Raw genomic sequence first — 17706 nt, 5'->3', positions numbered from 1 at the left:
CAGATGCACAGAGGCACCGCCACCTGCAAAGTTCCCCTCGAAGCCACACATCATCTTGACTTCGAACCATATCGCCGCCTTTCCTTCACTGTCACTAGGTGAAACATTTGGAACTCTCTCCCTAACAGCACGGTGGATGTACTACATCAGGTGGACTTCAGAAGTTCAAGAAGGCCACTCACATATGCACTCTCTGAAGAGTAATTAGGGTTGGGCAATAAATGCTAGCCTTACTTTGCTCATGAAAGAATAAAAATTCAACTAGCATTCTCTTATTTTTGCACAAATGCAAGAAATTTACTTGCAATATACTGTTTTATTGATATACTTCTCTAGATCTTAATCATTAAAAAAATTAGACCAAGCTATTAAATGTTGTGTCTTGAATAAACTATAAAACTAACAAAATTTAAAAGTATATTTCATGTAAGCCAAGTCAATGTGAATGACAGAATGAAGTGTCCAATATGGAAACTTTTTTCTAATTATTTAATTTATTCTTGAATTTTAATTAATACAACTTTTCCTCTACCCAATCCTTTGAAATATAAAATTTGAACAGATAAGACCTCAAACACATTTTAAAACATCTCGATTATCTTAACAATTACCTCAAACACATTTTAAAACATCTCGATAATCTTAACAATTATCTAAATTTAACTACCACTCGACACTTGCTAAATAATCTCCCGACTGGCTAAGATAACAGCCATGAAGCAAGCCTGCAAGGTTACAAATTATCAGATATCTATGTTCCAAAGAAAATTACATAATTTATGTAATATATTAGAGTAGCAGAACTGCTCTTCTTATCTTAACTTTTTCAATTAATAGCTGCAGAATATATTCATAGATTGTACAGATCGGAGTTGCGGTGTGTGTGATAGCACTGACAGTGTTGCCCCAGGTAGCTGTCTGCATTAAAGAGGGAAAAAACACACAACGCAGCGCTCGTTCCCTCCAGCCCTTGTGCCCTTTGCCTCTCCCTCTGCTTCCTCCTCTCTCCACCGCTTTATTTGTCATTCCCCACTTGCTGCTCCAACCTCCGCCTTCTGTGATGTCCACCTCCCACTGCCACTTCCATCACCGCTCTTGCTCACTTCACCACTCTCTCCCGCTTTCCACTCCCCTCACCGCTCTTCCCTGCTTCCCACTCCCCTCAGCGCTCTCTCCTGCTTCCCACTGCCCTCACCACTCTCTCCTGCTTCCCGCTCGCCTCATCAATCTCTCCTCCTTCCCACTACCCTCACCACTCTCTCCCACTTCCCACTCCCCTCATCACTCTCTCCTTCTTCCCACTGCCCTCACCACTCTCTCCCACTTCCCACTGCCCTCACCACTCTCTCCTGCTTCCCACTCCCCTCATCACTCTCTCCCGCTTCCCACTGCCCTTACCGCTCTCTCCCGCTTCCCACTCCCCTCACCGCTCTTCCCTGCTTCCCACTCCCCTCACTGCTCTTCCCTGCTTCCTACTGCCCTCACCACTCTCTCCCGCTTCCCACTGCCCTCACCACTCTCTCCCGCTTCCCACTCCCCTCACCACTCTCTCCCACTTCCCACTCCCCTCACCACTCTCTCCCGCTTCCCACTCCCCTCACCACTCTCTCCTGCTTCCCACTCCCCTCACCACTCTCTCCTGCTTCCCACTCCCTTCACCACTCTCTCCCGCTTCCCACTCCCCTCACCACTCTCTCCCGCTTCCCACTCCCCTCACCACTCTCTCCCACTTCCCACTCCCCTCACCACTCTCTCCTGCTTCTCACTCCCCTCACCACTCTCTCCCGCTTCCCACTCCCCTCACCACTCTCTCCTGCTTCCCACTAGCCTCACCACTCTCTCCTGCTTCTCACTCCCCTCACCACTCTCTCCTCCTTCCCACTCCCCTCACCACTCTCTCCTGCTTCCCACTCCCTCCTGCTTCCCACTAGCCTCACCACTCTCTCCTCCTTCACACTCCCCTCACCACTCTCTCCTGCTTCTCACTCCCCTCACCACTCTCTCCTGCTTCTCACTCCCCTCACCACTCTCTCCTGCTTTTCACTCCCCTTACCACTCTCCTGCTTCCCACTCCCCTCACCACTCTCTTCCACTTCCCACTCCCCTCACCACTCTCTCCCGCTTCCCACTCCTCTCACCACTCTCTCCTGCTTCCCACTCCCCTCACCACTCTCTCCTACTTCCCACTCCCCTCACCACTCTCTTCCACTTCCCACTCCCCTCACCACTCTCTCCCACTTCCCACTCCCCTCACCACTCTCTCCTGCTTCTCACCCCCCTCACCACACTTTCCTGCTTCCCACTCCCCTCACCACTCTCTCCCGCTTCCCACTCCCCTCACCATTCTCTCCTGCTTCTCACTCCCCTCACCACACTTTCCTGCTTCCCACTGCCCTCACCACTCCCTCCTTCTCACTGTCCTCACCACTCTCCTGCTTCCCACTCCCCCCACCACTCTCTCTTGCTTCCCACTCCCCTCACCACTTTCTCCCGCTTCCCACTCCCCTCACCACTCTCTCCCGCTTCCCACTCCCCTCACCACTCTCTCCTGCTTCCCACCCCCCTCACCACTCTCCCGCTTCCCACTCCCCTCACCACTCTCTCCCGCTTCCCACTCCCGTCACCACGGCTCTCCTGCTTCCTGCTCTCTTCCTTCTTCCCATTCCCCTCACCACTCTCTCTTGCTTCCCACTCTCTCCTGCTTTGCACACCCTCTACTATTCTTCCCTGTTTCCCTCACTGCTCTCTCAGCTTCCCTCTTCCTCCCTCCCTGTTACTTTCTATGGCCCTCGTTGTTCAACTCCCAGTTTGTCCACCTCCTGCCCCCTCCACTGTTTGCTCCTACTTCCCAATCCCTTCACTGCTCCCTCTGCCACTCCCTTTGCCATGATTTCCTGCTTTGTCTCTCCCTCTTTCTAAAAACGTCTGCCACCTCCATTGTCCCCCTTCCACATTGACTGTTTCTCGCTGCCAGTCCCTCCCATTCAAACTGGCAGCAAAGAGAGCAGGAGGAAGCAGGGGGTGGGTGGGTTGTTGGGGGGGGGGGGGGGGGGGGGAGAAGAGAGAAGAGGAGGCAGTGAAGAGAGCTGGGGGTAGTGGGAGCTGGGGGTAGAGGGAGCAGTAAAGAAAGATGCAGCTGGATATCGTGGACAGAAGACCGCAGTTGGGAAAGGTAAAGATGCTGAGAGGCAAAGGGAAGTTGATGGCGGGGAGATGGCAACTGACAGTGGAAGGGAGCAGGCAGCAGATGGTGGTGGACAGCAGACAAAATAGTGACATTAGCAGTGGGAGAAACCCTATGCGACAACAGATGGAGTGGGAGCCAAATTCCTGTTCAGTGGCAGGAGTTCCAGTGTTTGTGTTCCAATATGTGTAGAGTGAACACCAGGGCCATATTTCGCCGGCTGTTCACTCCGGCAAGATCTTCCGGACCCGCTAACGACTTCCCAGCGGCAAGGGGCGGATTCAACGGGAAACCCCATTGACAACAGTGGGACCAGAAGATTCCGCCACCAGCCAATGGCAAAACGCGGGCCAGTTGCGTACACAATCCTGCCCCTGGACCGAGAAACATTTCCTTCCAGACAAAGGAGATACACTGATCCCATCAGTTCAGGATGGATTTGAAGCTCAACTCCAGAGGTGAAGGAACAGAGTTCTAATCGGCTCCACTAACTAAATCTCAAATTTCACAACATTACCCAAATACTTGATCCACGTTGATATGAAGTTCAGCTATCTGCTACTCCTAATAATGACCATCAAATGTTTTTTTTTAAATGTGTTAATAGCTCTAATAATAGTGAACTAATGATTTTGATCCCAATGCACATTTCAGGGCAGAAATTCTGAACTTTTTAAACATGTTTGTATGTAATAATGACTGCTGATTTTCAAATTTAATTTGATTACCTTTGGTTTATTAAAGTTATGGTTTACTGAAGGACAGGGTCATGTTAAATTGTGGTAAACATACCTCCAGGCATGAAAGAAAATCCCATTTGTTACTTGTGAAGCTGTTACAATCACTGTAGTACCGGGTGGGAGTAAGCGGAGCCAGATTTTTCCCAAGTGGTTGATCACAAATAAAGTGCAGCAACATAAAAATAGTCAATCTTATATTAAAAAATATGAAAACCAATTACCTTTAAACTGGAGAATCTCCCCCGTTGGGCTTTTGGGCAAACCTTTATGGCAAGCATCGCTAGTTAATGCTACAGTAACACCACAACTTCCCAAAAGAAAACCAATTTGTTGGCTTCCAGCATCCTGGTGGGGGGGGGGGTGGAGAAAAAAAAAACAAGTCTGTCATCTTGCGTCGTGTTTTAAAGTTTCAAAACCACAATTTTAGAATGGCAGGGTTGGACTGGAAGGGGGAAAGGTTGTGATTTATGTGGGGAGATGGGAAGAAAAGGCAGGTTAAAAATGAATATCACTGGAATCAGACTTCTTCAAATGCGAATACCGAATCCACGTAATTATATATACACACACACACACACACAAGTGATAAGTCATGAAATATTTAATGTTTTGTATGTTTCAACTCACACATGTATATTGATGGGCATCAAATGATGACGTCTTTTGGGCTGAATTCTCCTTCCATTGGTGGGTAACGGTAGTATGTCATCATGCAAATTTGTCACTAATCCAGTGAAATACCCTCACTGGCCCGTTTGCTACGCATGCAGTATTAGGGCAGTAATGATGTCCCCCGATAGGTTTACAATTACTTTATGGCTATAAGGGTCCCTGGATTCTCAAGTGTACCACTGAAAGTAACGCTGGCTGAATTGAGGGACATATGAGATAGTCTGCTGAGTGGGAAATCAGTTACGAGTGATGGATATGACACCACCCGAAGGAAAATCCACACAATGAAAGAAAGCGTTCTTCACGAGTGTGGTCAAGGAAAGTCGAGCGACTTCACCAACATCTAGCCAATATCATTTACAGCCAGCACAAAGCGTCTTACCTATCATGCATTTTATCTCTCCGCTTTCAGGGGTCAGAGGAATTTACTTCTGCAAAGGGGAACCTCTATGAACACATAGGCATTTTGCTCGCCTAAAGCAAATCTGGTAACTCATGCCTGCCACAGAGCTATTGCCAGTTTTCAAGGACACCTGATTCACAGCGCAAATTACTTCCTTAATAAAAACAGAAAAGGCTGGAAAAACTCTGCAGGCCTGGCAGCATCTATGGAGAGAGAAAGAGTTAACTTTTCAAGTCCAAATAGACTCTTCTTTGGAACAGGGAACTTGTGTTCCATGACATCTTTTGCCCTTTAATCTCTCCTGCCCTCTAATCCATCACTGACCTTCTATATTAACCCATCTGTATCCCCCCTCCTTTTTCAGCAGCATAAAACTAATTGCATTTCTAACTCTCTTCAGTTCTGCAGAATCACATTGGACTCAGAATGTAACTGTTTCTATGTCCATAGATCCCTAATTGTCCTTGAGAAGTTAGTGGTGAGTTGGCTTCTTGAACCGCTGCAGGACAATACATCACAGTTACAACCACAGTTCTGCTGTTTTTTTCTCACATCCCTCCTAAACGCCCCTCACCTATGTAATAATCTTTATTAGTATCACAAGTAGGCTTCATTAACACTGCAATGAAGTTACTGTGAAAAGTCTCTAGTCACCACACTCCGGCGCCTGTTCGGGTACACAGAGGAAGAACTCAGAGTGTCCAAATCACCTAACAAGCAGGTCTTTCAGGATTTGTGGGAGGAAAACGGAGCATCAGGAGGAAACACATGCAGACACAGGGAGAACGTGCAGACTCTGCACAGTCAGTGGCCTAAGCTGGGCCTCGAACCCAGGACCCTGGCACTGTGAAGCAACAGTGGTAACTACTGTGCTCTACCGTGCCGCCCTTTGAACTTGTGCAGCCTCATGACTGGCCCTTCACCTAAGGGGAACAGCTGCTCCCTATCCACCCTGTCCATGCCCCTCATAATCTTTCACACCTCCATCAGGTCACCTCTCAGTCTACTGCGCTCCAGCGAAAGCAACCCAAGCTGATCCAACCTCTGTTCCATCCCAAGCAATATCCTGGTGAATCCCCCCTGCACCCCCTCCAGTGCAATCACATCCTTCCTACAATGTAGTGACTAGAACTGCACACAGTACTCCCCGCCCTATCCCGGTAATCCCAAATAACCTGCACATCTTTGGGCACTAAAGGCAATTTAGCATGGCCAATCCACCTAACTTGCACATTATTGGACTGTGGGAGGAAATCAGAGCACTTGGTGTCACATAGATACGGGATAAAGTGCAAACTCCATACAGACAATGTAATATACAGGTCTTGCTGCATTTGCACACAGACTGCTTCATCATCTGAGGAGTTTTGAATTGTGAATATTGTGCAACCATCAACAAACATCCCCATAGTGGACGAAAGGTCATTGATGAAGCAGCTGAAGATGGTGAGGCAGAGGAAACTCTGCAGAACTCCTGCAGTGACATCCTTGAGCCGAGATGACAGACTTCCAACCAACTCAACCATTTTCATTTGCGCTACGAATGACTCCAACCAGCAGAGAGTTATCCCCCTGATTCCCATAGACACCAGTTTTGCTCGCGCTCCTTGAAGCCACATTTGGCTAATTGCTGCCTTGATGTCAAGGGAAGTCACTCTCACCTCACCTCCAGAATTCAACTCTTTCGCCCAGGTTTGAACCAAGTCTGTAATGAGGCCAGGAGATGAGTGACACTGATGGGACCCAAATTGAATGTCCGTGAGCAGGTTATTGCGAAGCAAGTGTCACATGGTAGCACTTTTGATTATCTTGATGATTGAGAGTAGACTGATGGGACGGTAACTGAGGAACTTTTTAACGTCCTGCAAAACACAGGGCCAAATATGGAGATGGTGGAGGAAATGTCGGGTGCAATGTCGGGTCTGGACATGGGGGCATGTCGTTCAGATCAGGATGGGTGGGTGAGCCATTGGGAAATCTTGCCCATTGCCAAGCTTACATGTCATGATCTGATGGGTTTTATCATTGAGCTCAGGAATTGCATTAGCATACTAGCCAATGCAGATGAAGAAGATCAAGACACAGTTGGAAAAAGTTGGGTAACATCACAGAAGCATACCCTGAAGCAGCTAAGGTGGTCACTGGATTCAGACAAAAGAATAAGAAGTGGTTCACCGCAGAGATGCGCAAGAATGGAAGAAGAGTGAAGAAAATAGCTTAAAGGAAAAACTGCTGAATGCGAAGTCATCCAGTTTGACTCAACGGGCTGAAGAACAAAATAAGACCAAAGACAGAGTAAAGAAGAGACAAGAGAGCATTTGCTGAGTATCTGGCGAGAGAGGCTGCAGAAAGAGGAGAACTGAACATGTGTACAATATCACTAAACATTCCGTGGACAAAACACTAATCACACCATGCCAGTCAAAGACAAAGATGAAAGTGTGATAACAGCAGAGAGCGAGCAAGATGCAAGATGGGTACAACACTTTGAAGAGGCTTTAAGCAGGCTGATGGTCCAGCTAATCCACCACCTTCTGATGGCGTTGTTGGTATTGACAACAGGCCGCCCATTGAAGTCTGCGCAGCCATCAAACCATACAAAAATGGCAAAATCGCTAGAATTGACTCTCTGCAGGCAAACCTGTTGAAAGCAGATGTGAACAGGGCTGCCAGGATGCTTACTGATCTCTTCTGCAAGGTATGGGAAAGTGAAGTCATAGCAGAAGACTGGAGTAAAGGCCTAATTTTGAAACTGCCACTGTAGCGACTGGCGAGGAATTGTAATCCTTTCCATCTCCAGCAATGTCTTCTGCAGAATTCTCCTCAAGCGGATTGAAGGCGCCACTGGTGACAAGCTTGGGTAAGAGTAAGCAGGGTTCCACAAGGACAGAGGACGTATAACCCGGATATTTGCTCTGCACACCATCATAGTACAATGCCTCGAATGGAATGCACCCACTACATCAACTTCATAGACGTCAAGAAGGCAGCGTTCACCATGAGTGCCTGTTGAAGATTCTCAGAGCCTTTGAAATTCCACCCAAGATTGTCAGTTTCATTGAGAAGCTCTATGAGGGCTTTGAATGCATCACCTTCGGCATTACGTTTGAGGTTAGGGGCAGGAGATTTGGACGGAATTTGAGGAAAAACCTCTTCACCCAGAGGATGGCGGGAATCTGGAACACAGTGCCTGAAAGGGTGGCAGAGGCGGGACCCCGACAGCATTTAGATGAACACTTGAAACACCATAGCACACAAGGCTCAATCAAATACTGTAAAGTGGGATTAGAAGAGATGGGTACTTGAAGGCAGAAACGATGGGCCGAAGGGCCTCTTTCTGTGCTGAAAATCACAGACTCTGACATTGTCGGAGTGGTTTGAAGTTGACTATGTGACGTGTTAGCTGTGCAGTTTTACTACTTTTTGTTGTTATGTCTTATAAGCTTTGTGGTTTTGGAAGGGGAATGGTATTTTTAAAAATTATGCCCCGTCTTGTTTATAAGGAAGATAAGTGGAGCTGGAAATGGTTGAAGGGTGGATGGTTGGGGTTGGTAGTTCAGTCCTTATTGAGATTGAAGCCAAATTAGAGGCAATCAGTGTCAGGATTTTGTTTGGATTTTTTTTCTCTGTTACTTGAATTTAAGAACCTGTGCCTTTATCCTTCAATGGCCGGGGCAGATTTTGAATCCTGGAGAGGACTGGGTACATTGTGACTTCCTGGAGGTAGAGTTTTCTTTTGTTTGGGTCTCTCACTGTGTCCACTCTTGAGCTCTTTGAATAAGATGATAAATAATGGTGCACGCTGAGGTGAGATTGGTTAGTTTGTGGTTGGTTTGAGGAAAGGGATTGCTCTTGGTATCCTTTCTGTGATGGTGGTCATTCTGAGTCAGTTTGTGCATCTTTCCCTCAGAAGCGAATTGGAACTCCCTCCCAGAGCGCCCAATTGATGGGTGTATTGACGGCTGTTCTTCCTTTTGGGATGGGGTCCCCCCAGCTGGTGAGTATCCTCTTCTCCTTAGTATAAGTGGGGATAGTGCATTGCCCTGGATGGAGTGGGAGAGGTATAGGTATGGCTGGGGTGCAGGTTTGGGAGGGATGTTCTGGAGGTCCTGGGGGTAGAGTTTCCTACGTGTTGGGATGTTTTGGGCTCAACTAGGTCCGGTTCTGTGGCTAGACAGATAATCATTCAACAAACATAACACAATCCTCACAGTTTGACATACTTTCCCCTTTTTCTCCCCATAACCCCCGTGCCCCCTCCCCCCCCCCCCCAACCAAACAAATCCTCAAACAGGGGCAAAATCAACCTCAGTCTCACACAGAATTCCACTTTCCCCCCCCCCCCCCCCCCCCCAACTTCATCTTTTCCAACTTAAGGAATTCTGCTACATCCCCCAGCCATGACGACCTCCACTCCGGTAGGATTCACTGCCAGGCAATCAGAATGGTGAAGACCACTTCATCCGCATCCCTCACCTCCAACAGCTCCGACACCCCAAAGATCATCACCAAAGGGCCCGCCGACATCTCCACTCCCACAATTTCCAACAATGCTTCAAATATCGGGCCCCATTTCCCCACCAATCTCAGACGTTATCAAAACTCATCTGCGCCCGAGTTATGTGAGCCATATGTACCACTTTGAACTGCACCAAGCTCAGTCTAGCACAGGATGACGTTGCATTCACCCAATGCATAATCTGACTCCACAACCCCCCCCCCCCCCCCTCCCCCCATCCCAAAACCATGCCCAGCTCCTCCTGCCACCCTGTGGCTAACATCCTGTTGCACTTGGGGCCATGGGACGACCCTTGCGGGGTCATCCTGAAATTTGGATTTTGCTTCTTCAGTGCACGGGGACCTCTGGATGAGCTCCATGCTTGGTGGATATCCTGTTGTCCCCCTTGGGGTGGGGTTGGGGGTGTTATTCTGGTAGTTTCCAACTCTTTCTTTTTTCCTCTTCCCTTCTTGGAAGACTCTGAAGGTTTGATCGTAATCCGAACATGTTGCTGCTGGTCAACACCGCACAACTGCATGGAATGATGTTGGTTCTACGCTGGGCCGGAGATTTGGGTTAAGTTATGTCGTGTGGTATTTTGGTAACTCCTCTCAGGATTCGGGTTTTTCCATATTTTCTTTGCTTTTGTAAGGGCGCATATGAAGAATCCGTGCTTGGCTCCTACATGGGAGCAAATAGGTCTGGTACCCGATGAGAGAAGACTGTGGTGGGTTGTTGATGCCTTTGGTGCTGCTAGAGTTGAGGGAAATGTATGTTGGTGCGCACCCGAACATGGTATGGAAAATCTATCCTGATTTCTCGTGGTAATTGGGGGCTGACGAGACGCGGGAGGGTGTGCACAATTTTATCACTTTTTTCATGGCCTCATCCCGTTTCTCCCTTGGTCTCTGATGGGGCTGGAGAGCCAATTGTAATGTTGTCTTCCTGTCTCTCTCTGTGCTCATGTGTGCCGAGCAGTTTTTTTTCCCCTTGCTTGTGGCGATGTATTATTTTATCATTTTGTTGCTTGGGTGAATGTATTCACCATAATGCACGCATGATACCGTAACCTGTAACCTATGACCTGGAAGTGGTGATAAGAACTGCTTCCAAGTACTGTACTGTAACCCCGGTATGGCTCCGCCTCTGGCTCCGCCCACACCGGGGCCATATATAGATTGGCCGCCTGTGGGCCGCATTCATCTGTATTCCTGACTCTGGATAGGCAAGTTCATGACTAATAAAGCCTACTGTTCACTTGCTCTCTCTGCCTCACTGTGGATTGAAGGTACATCAATTTATTAGTCATAGACAGCACTATGGAAACCGCTCTAAAGCCAGACAGGCTGGAACTCGACACCCGCACGTCCGCGGCCAAGGAAATATTCGAAAATTGGCTCCGATGCTTTGAGGCCTACCTTGACCCGCCACAACGCCTCCCTCAGAGACTCTCAAGCTGCGACTCCTCCACGCTCGGCTTAGCCATCGAATCTCAGTAATGATCAAGGAAGTGGTCACATGGGGCAGCACGGTGGCCTAGTGGTTAGCACAACCGCCTCACGGCGCTGAGGTCCCAGGTTCGATCCCGGCTCTGGGTCACTGTCCGTGTGGAGTTTGCACGTTCTCCCCGTGTCTGCGTGGGTTTCGCCCCCACAACCCAAAAATGTGCAGAGTAGGTGGATTGGCCACGCTAAATTGCCCCTTAATTGGAAAAAATAATTGGCTAATCTAAATTAAAAAAAAATATATTAAAAAAAAGGAAGTGGTCACGTACGAGGTGGCGGTCACAACTCTCAAGGCACACTTCGTGAAGCCCGTAAATGAGGTGTTCACCAGACACCTCCTCACTACTCGCCGTCAATGCGCCGGAGAATCGTTGGACGAGTATCTCAAAACCCTGACCCTACTCGTGAGGAACTGCAGCTACCGAGATGTGACGGCGGAGGAACACATGAACTCACAGATCCGCGACATCTACGTAGCGGGGGCCCACTTGAATTATATCAGGCAGCAGCTTTTGGAAAACGGGACCTCCGACCTGCGGGACACGGTAAAGCCAGCGACCTCGCGAGAGGTGGAGAGCCAGGATCTCAGCGTGTTCCCTGCGGGCCTGGCAAATCCCCTCGTGGACACCCTCGTTGCGGCCCCCGTCGGAACCGACTACGTCGCAGACCTGTGCCCCGCGTCGCCAGCCCAGCCCAGGGAACCGCAGTGCTACTTCTGTGGCCAGGGTCAACACCCCCGGTAGCGCTGCCCAGCCCGCACAGCGACGTGTAGCAATTGTGGGGAAAAGTGGCACTTCGCTAGAGTCTGTCTGGGCCGGCCTAAGGCCCAGAAGTCGAAAATGCACCAGGCCCGACCCATGGACCCGCAGCCCCACAATGCGGCTGCGTGCCTGCGCGGAATGCCCCCGTCAGATGCGTCAACGGCATCGTGCGACTCGTGGAGGCCGCCATCTTGGTCGCCGGCCCGAACACCAACCGACATAAGCGAATCATGGGAAACGCCACCTTGGCCGTCGGCCCCGACCAACACGTGCGACCGATGGGGACGGCCATCTTGGTCGCTATCTTCGCCCCAGCCTGACACGTGCGACTCATGGGGGCCGCCATCTTGTGATTCCACCGACCACACAGACTACCCGCAGCTGTGCGCAGTCACCCTCGACCAGTCGGAGCCAAAACAGCTGAAGAACTCCATGATGGTCGTCAGGGTCAACGGGCACGAGACCCCCTGTCTTTTCGACTCTGGGAGCACGGCGAGCTTTGTCCACCCCGACACGGTAAGGCGCTGCTCCTGCCATACCTACCCTGCCTCCCAAACAATCTCCCTTGTCTCCGGGTCCCATTCAGTTCAGATCCGGGGGTACTCTATCGCCAATCTCGCGATGCAGGGCGCAGAGTTGGCTCGTTTTAAGCTCTACATCCTCCCCCACCTCTGCGCCCCCCTACTGCTCGGATTGGACTTTCAATGTAACCACCGAAGCCTGACCCTACAGTTCGGCGGACCCTTGCCCCCCCCACACAGTGTGCAGCCTTGTGACCCTCAAGGTCTCCCCCCTTCACTCTTTGTGAATCTCACTCCTGACTGCAAGCCCATCGCCACCAGGAGCAGACGGTACAGTTCACTGGACATGACGTTTATCAAGTCAGAGGTCCAGCGACTGTTGAGTGAAGGGATCATCGAGGCCAGCAATGGGGAGCGCAAGTGGTGGTTGACGGACCGGGGAAAAGAATCGGATGGTTGTGGACTACAGCCAGACAATTAACCGATTCAGGCAACTCGATGCATACCCCCTCCCCCGCATAGCGGAGATGGTGAATCAGATCGCGCAGTACCGTGTATTCTCAACGGTCGATCTGAAGTCGGCCGACCACCAGCTCCCAATCCACCCGGAAGAGCGTCAATCCGCCCGGAAGAGCGTCACTACACTGCTTTCGAGGCAGCCGGCCGGCTCTTCCACTTCCTCAGAGTCCCCTTCGGCATCACCAACGGGATCTCGGTCTTTCAGAGAGCGATGGACCGAATGGTGGACCAGTACGGTTTGCGGGCTACATACCCGCACTTGGACAATGTGACCATCTGCGGCCATGACCAGCAGGACCATGACACCAACCTCCAGAGGTTCCTCCAGGCCGCCCAATCGCTCAATCTCACATACAACAAAGAAAGACGCGTCTTCCGAACGACCCGACTAGCCATCCTCGGCTACGTCGTGGAGAACGGTGTCCTAGGGCCCGACCCTGACCGTATGCGCCCCCTCACAGAACTCCCCCCTCCCCACAGCCTCAAGGCCCTAAAACGATGCCTGGGGCTAATCTCCTACTACACCCATTGGGTCCCCAACTATGCGGACAAAGCCCACCCACTTATTCAAACAACCACTTTCCCCCTGAAGGATGAGGCCCGCGCGGCCTTCAGCCGTATCAAGGCCGACATTACCAAGGCCGCAATGCACGCGGTGGATTAATCCATCCCTTTTCAGGTAGAGAGCGATGCATCAGACGTCGCACTTGCCGCCACACTCAACCAGGCGGGCAGGCCAGTAGCATTCTTCTCCAGGACCCTCCACGCTTCTGAAATTCGACACCCATCGGTCGAGAAGGAAGCACTAGCCATAGTGGAAGCACTGGAGGCGCTACCTAGCCGGTAGGAGTTTCACCCTCGTCACCGACCAACGATCTGTAGCCTTCATGTTTGACAATGCACAAAGGAGCAAAATCAAAAATGATAAAATCTTGAGGTGGAGGATCGAACTCTCCACCTACAATTATGAATCAAGTATCGTCCTGGGAAGCTCAATGATCCCCCAGATGCCCTGTCCCATTCCACACGCGCCAGCGCGCAAGATGACCGACTTCGGGCTATCCACAACGACCTCTGCCACCCGGGGGTCACCCGGCTTACCCACTTCACTAAGGCCCGTAATCTGCCCTTCTCCACCGAGGAGGTCAAGACCATGACCAGGGACTGCCAAGTCTGCGCGGAGTGCAAACCACACTTCTACCAGCCAGACAAGGCCCAAATGGTGAAGGCTTCCCAGTCCTTTGAGCGCCTAAGCATTGACTTCAAAGGGCCCCTCCCCTCCATCAACTGGAATATATACTTTCTCACCGTCATCGATGAGTACTCCCGCTTCCCCTCCGCCATACCCTGCCCCGACACGACCTCAGCCACCGTAATAAAGGCACTGCACAGCATCTTCACGCTGTTTGGTTTCCCTACGTCCACAGCGACCGGGGCACATGGTTCATCAGCGATGAGCTACGTCAGCACCTGCTCAACAAACACATCTCCTCGAGCAAGACTACGAGCTATAACCCGCAGGGAAACGGGCAGGTGGAGTGGGAGAACGCGACGGTATGGAAGGCCGTTCTTCTGGCCCTTAGGTCTAGAAGTCACCCAATCCTCCGCTGGCAGGAGGTCCTCCCTGACGCACTCCATCAGATCCCTCCTCTGCACGGCCACGAACGAGACCCCTCACGATCGTTTGTTTATATTCCACAGGAAGTCCATCTCCGGAGTCCCTCTTCCATCTTAGCTGAAAACTCCGGGACCAGTCCTTCTCCAGAAGCACATAGAACATAGAACAGTACAGCACAGAACAGGCCCTTCGGCCCTCAATGTTGTGCCGAGCCATGATCACCCTACTCAAACCCATGTATCCACCCTATACCCGTAACCCAACAACCCCCCCCCCCTTAACCTTACTTTTATTAGGACACTACGGGCAATTTAGCATGGCCAATCCACCTAACCCACACATCTTTGGACTGTGGGAGGAAACCGGAACACCCGGAGGAAACCCACGCACACACGGGGAGGACGTGCAGACTCCACACAGACAGTGACCCAGCCGGGAATCGAACATGGGACCCTGGAGATGTGAAGCATTTATGCTAACCACCATGCTACCCTGCTGCCCCCATGAGGAGCTATAAGACCGATCCCCTGTTCGAGAGGGGCCAGCTGCTGCACGCTAACCCCCTGTACGCTTACATCGCGCACCAGGACGGACGGCAAGATACGGTCTCCCTACGGGACCTGGCGCCAGCTGGTTCCCCCGCCAATGCGCCCCCTGCCTACATCCCCCCCTCCCTGCTGCCCACCGCCACCCACAGCGCCCCGTACGCTCCCCTGGGTCTCCTGTATTGTCTTGCGCCGGCACTGCCGACACCCATCACCCCCCTCCCTACCCCCACACCCCAACCGTCTCTGACACCCCGGACTGAGGCTCAAGTTCCAGACACAACGCCCCTGGAGTCACCACCTGCGACAACTGTGCCCGCAGCACCACCAGAACAATCCAGCCTCCAGATAGACTGAATACGTAATGACCCCATGTTACACCCGCTGGACTTGATTTTTTTAACAGGGGGTGAATGTGGTGAATGCATTCACCATACTGCATGCATGATACCGTAACCTGTAACCTATGACCTGGAAGTGTCCAGGTACTATACTGTAACCCCGGTATGGCTCCGCCTCTGGCTCCGCCCACTCCAGGGCCATATATAGGCCGGCCGCCTGTGGGCGGCATTCATCTGTACTACTGACCCTGGATAGGCAAGTTCATGACTAATAAAGCCTACTGTTCACTCACTCTCTCTGCCTCACTGTGGATTGAAGGTACATCAGTTGCATCATTCTCTAAAACGTAAAACCTTAAAAAAATGCTTAAAAAAAAAAGCAGATGACCCAAATCATGAGCATCAACACACCAACAGCATCTCCAATTGCCACCAATGAGGAGGACACCACGGCCAGGGTGGATATAATTAGTGGTTCATTCAGGAGACTTCGAAGCATCTGCGAGTCGAAACAATAGTCTTGAGACCAAAATCCGACTCTACAACAATATTGTAAAGTCAGTCCTGCTGTATGGATCTGAATACTGGAGGACAGTGAAGACAGACATGGGTACAGTCAAGGCCTTTTGCAACAGCTGCCTACCGAAGATCTGGACCAACTACTGGCCAAATAAAATTTCCAATGAGGACCTGCAGAAGAAAACTGGTTGCTATAGCATTGTCCTGGAGATCAAGCAGCACCGGGGAAGATCGTTCAGACACCTGAGGACATCCCAAGAGAGAATGCCACGTAAATTGCTCACTCCCAGTAGAACCACTAGGTCTAATTACTGGAAATAAGCACCTCCGGAGGCCAATTGTTTTACCCTTTGTTTTAAAATTACTACTTGTCCCTTGTATGTCATCTGCTACATTGTGAAATGCTGCTGTTCTGTCTGCATATTTAAGCCATTCAGTTCATGTACAACAAATTATAATGTGACTATAGTATTAGGTCCAAAACAATGTACATTAAAGAATCATCCACGTTATGGCGAGAGAAAGTGTGGGAGGGAGAGAGAGAGCGCGAGTGCAGTACAGAGAGAGAGCGTGAGTGCAGTACAAAGCGAGAGAGAGGGAGTGCGAGTGCAGTACAGGGATAGAGAGCACGGATCTGTACAGTGAGAGCGCGAGTGCGGTACAGAGCGAGAGAGCGGGCAAGTGCGGTAGAGAGAGAGACAGCGCGAGTGCAGTACAGAGCGAGAGAGAGAGAGCGCGAGTGCGGTAGAGAGAGAGAGCGCGGTACAGAGAGAGTGCAGTACAGAGAGAGAGCACGAGTGCGGTACAGAGAGAGAGCGCGGGTCTGTACAGAAAGAGATCGTGAGTGCGGTGAGAGCGCGAGTGCGGTGCAGAGAGAGAACGCGCGTGCAGGACAGAGCGCATGCGTGCGGGAGAGAGCGTGCGTGCAGGAAAGAGAAAGCCCACGTGCTGGAGAGGGGGAGCACGCATGCGGGGGAGAGAGAGCGCGCGCATGTGGGGGAGAGAGAGCGCGTGCTGGAGAGAGCGTGTATGTGGGAGAGAGATCGCGCGTATGGAAGAGACAGCGTACGTGTGGGGGAGAGAGCGCACATGTGGGAGAGAGAGAGTGCGTGTAGGAGAGAGAGAGCGCGTGTGGGAGAGAGAGCGCGCCATGTGGGAGAGAGAGTGCGCGTGTGTGGGAGAGAGAGAGCGCGTGTGGGAGAGAGCGCGCGTGTGGGAGAGAGAGCGCGCGCGTGTGGGAGAGAGAGCGCGCGCGTGTGGGAGAGAGAGCGCGCGTGTGGGAGAGAGAGTCCATGTGGGAGAGATTGTGGAGAGAGCGCGAATGTGGGAGAGACGATGTGTGAGTGTGGGAGAGCACGAGCAAACGTGTGGGAACGAATGTCTGAGTTTGAAAGAGAGAGAGAGTGAGTGTGGGAGAGAAAATGAGTGTGTGTGGGGGACAGACTGGATGTGTGTGTGACTGGGTCACACAAAGCTTCAGGATTCCCGTTCACCCTCAAGAACAACATACAATCACAACCACTCAAACAGTGGGTGAGTGAGCATCCAGAGATTGCAAGAGCCAGAAACACAGACTGACCCCTTTACATCAAAGAACAAAGAAATTACAGCACAGGAACAGGCCCTTCGGCCCTCCCAGCTTGCGCCGATCCAGATCCTTTATCTAAACCTGTTGCCTATTTTCCAAGGATCTACTTCCCTCTGTTCCCCGCCCGTTCACATATCTGTCCAGATGCATCTTAAATGATGCTATCGTGCCCGCCTCTACCACCTCCACTGGCAAAGCATTCCAGGCACCCATCACCCTCTGCGTAAAAAATTACCACGCACATCTCCCTTAAACTTTCCCCCTCTCACCTTGAAATCGTGATCCCTTGTAA

General features: G+C 51.0%; 1 protein-coding gene across 9 annotated transcripts in view; it reads right to left on the bottom strand.

Annotated features, from left to right (window-relative positions):
- Positions 1–17706, bottom strand: part of LOC119966517 (disco-interacting protein 2 homolog C) — a 687551-nt gene that overhangs the window by 181622 nt on the left and 488223 nt on the right. For all 9 annotated transcript variants that reach the window (XM_038798337.1, XM_038798340.1, XM_038798339.1 and 6 more), the window contains one exon: positions 4146–4269. In XM_038798337.1, coding sequence (XP_038654265.1) covers positions 4146–4269 — 124 coding nt within the window. The remainder of the gene's footprint in view (positions 1–4145; positions 4270–17706) is intronic.

This window comes from Scyliorhinus canicula, chromosome 5 (assembly GCF_902713615.1).
Source record: "Scyliorhinus canicula chromosome 5, sScyCan1.1, whole genome shotgun sequence".
Classification (NCBI taxonomy): Eukaryota; Metazoa; Chordata; class Chondrichthyes; order Carcharhiniformes; family Scyliorhinidae; genus Scyliorhinus; species Scyliorhinus canicula.
This window is presented reverse-complemented; position numbering and strand designations above follow the sequence as displayed.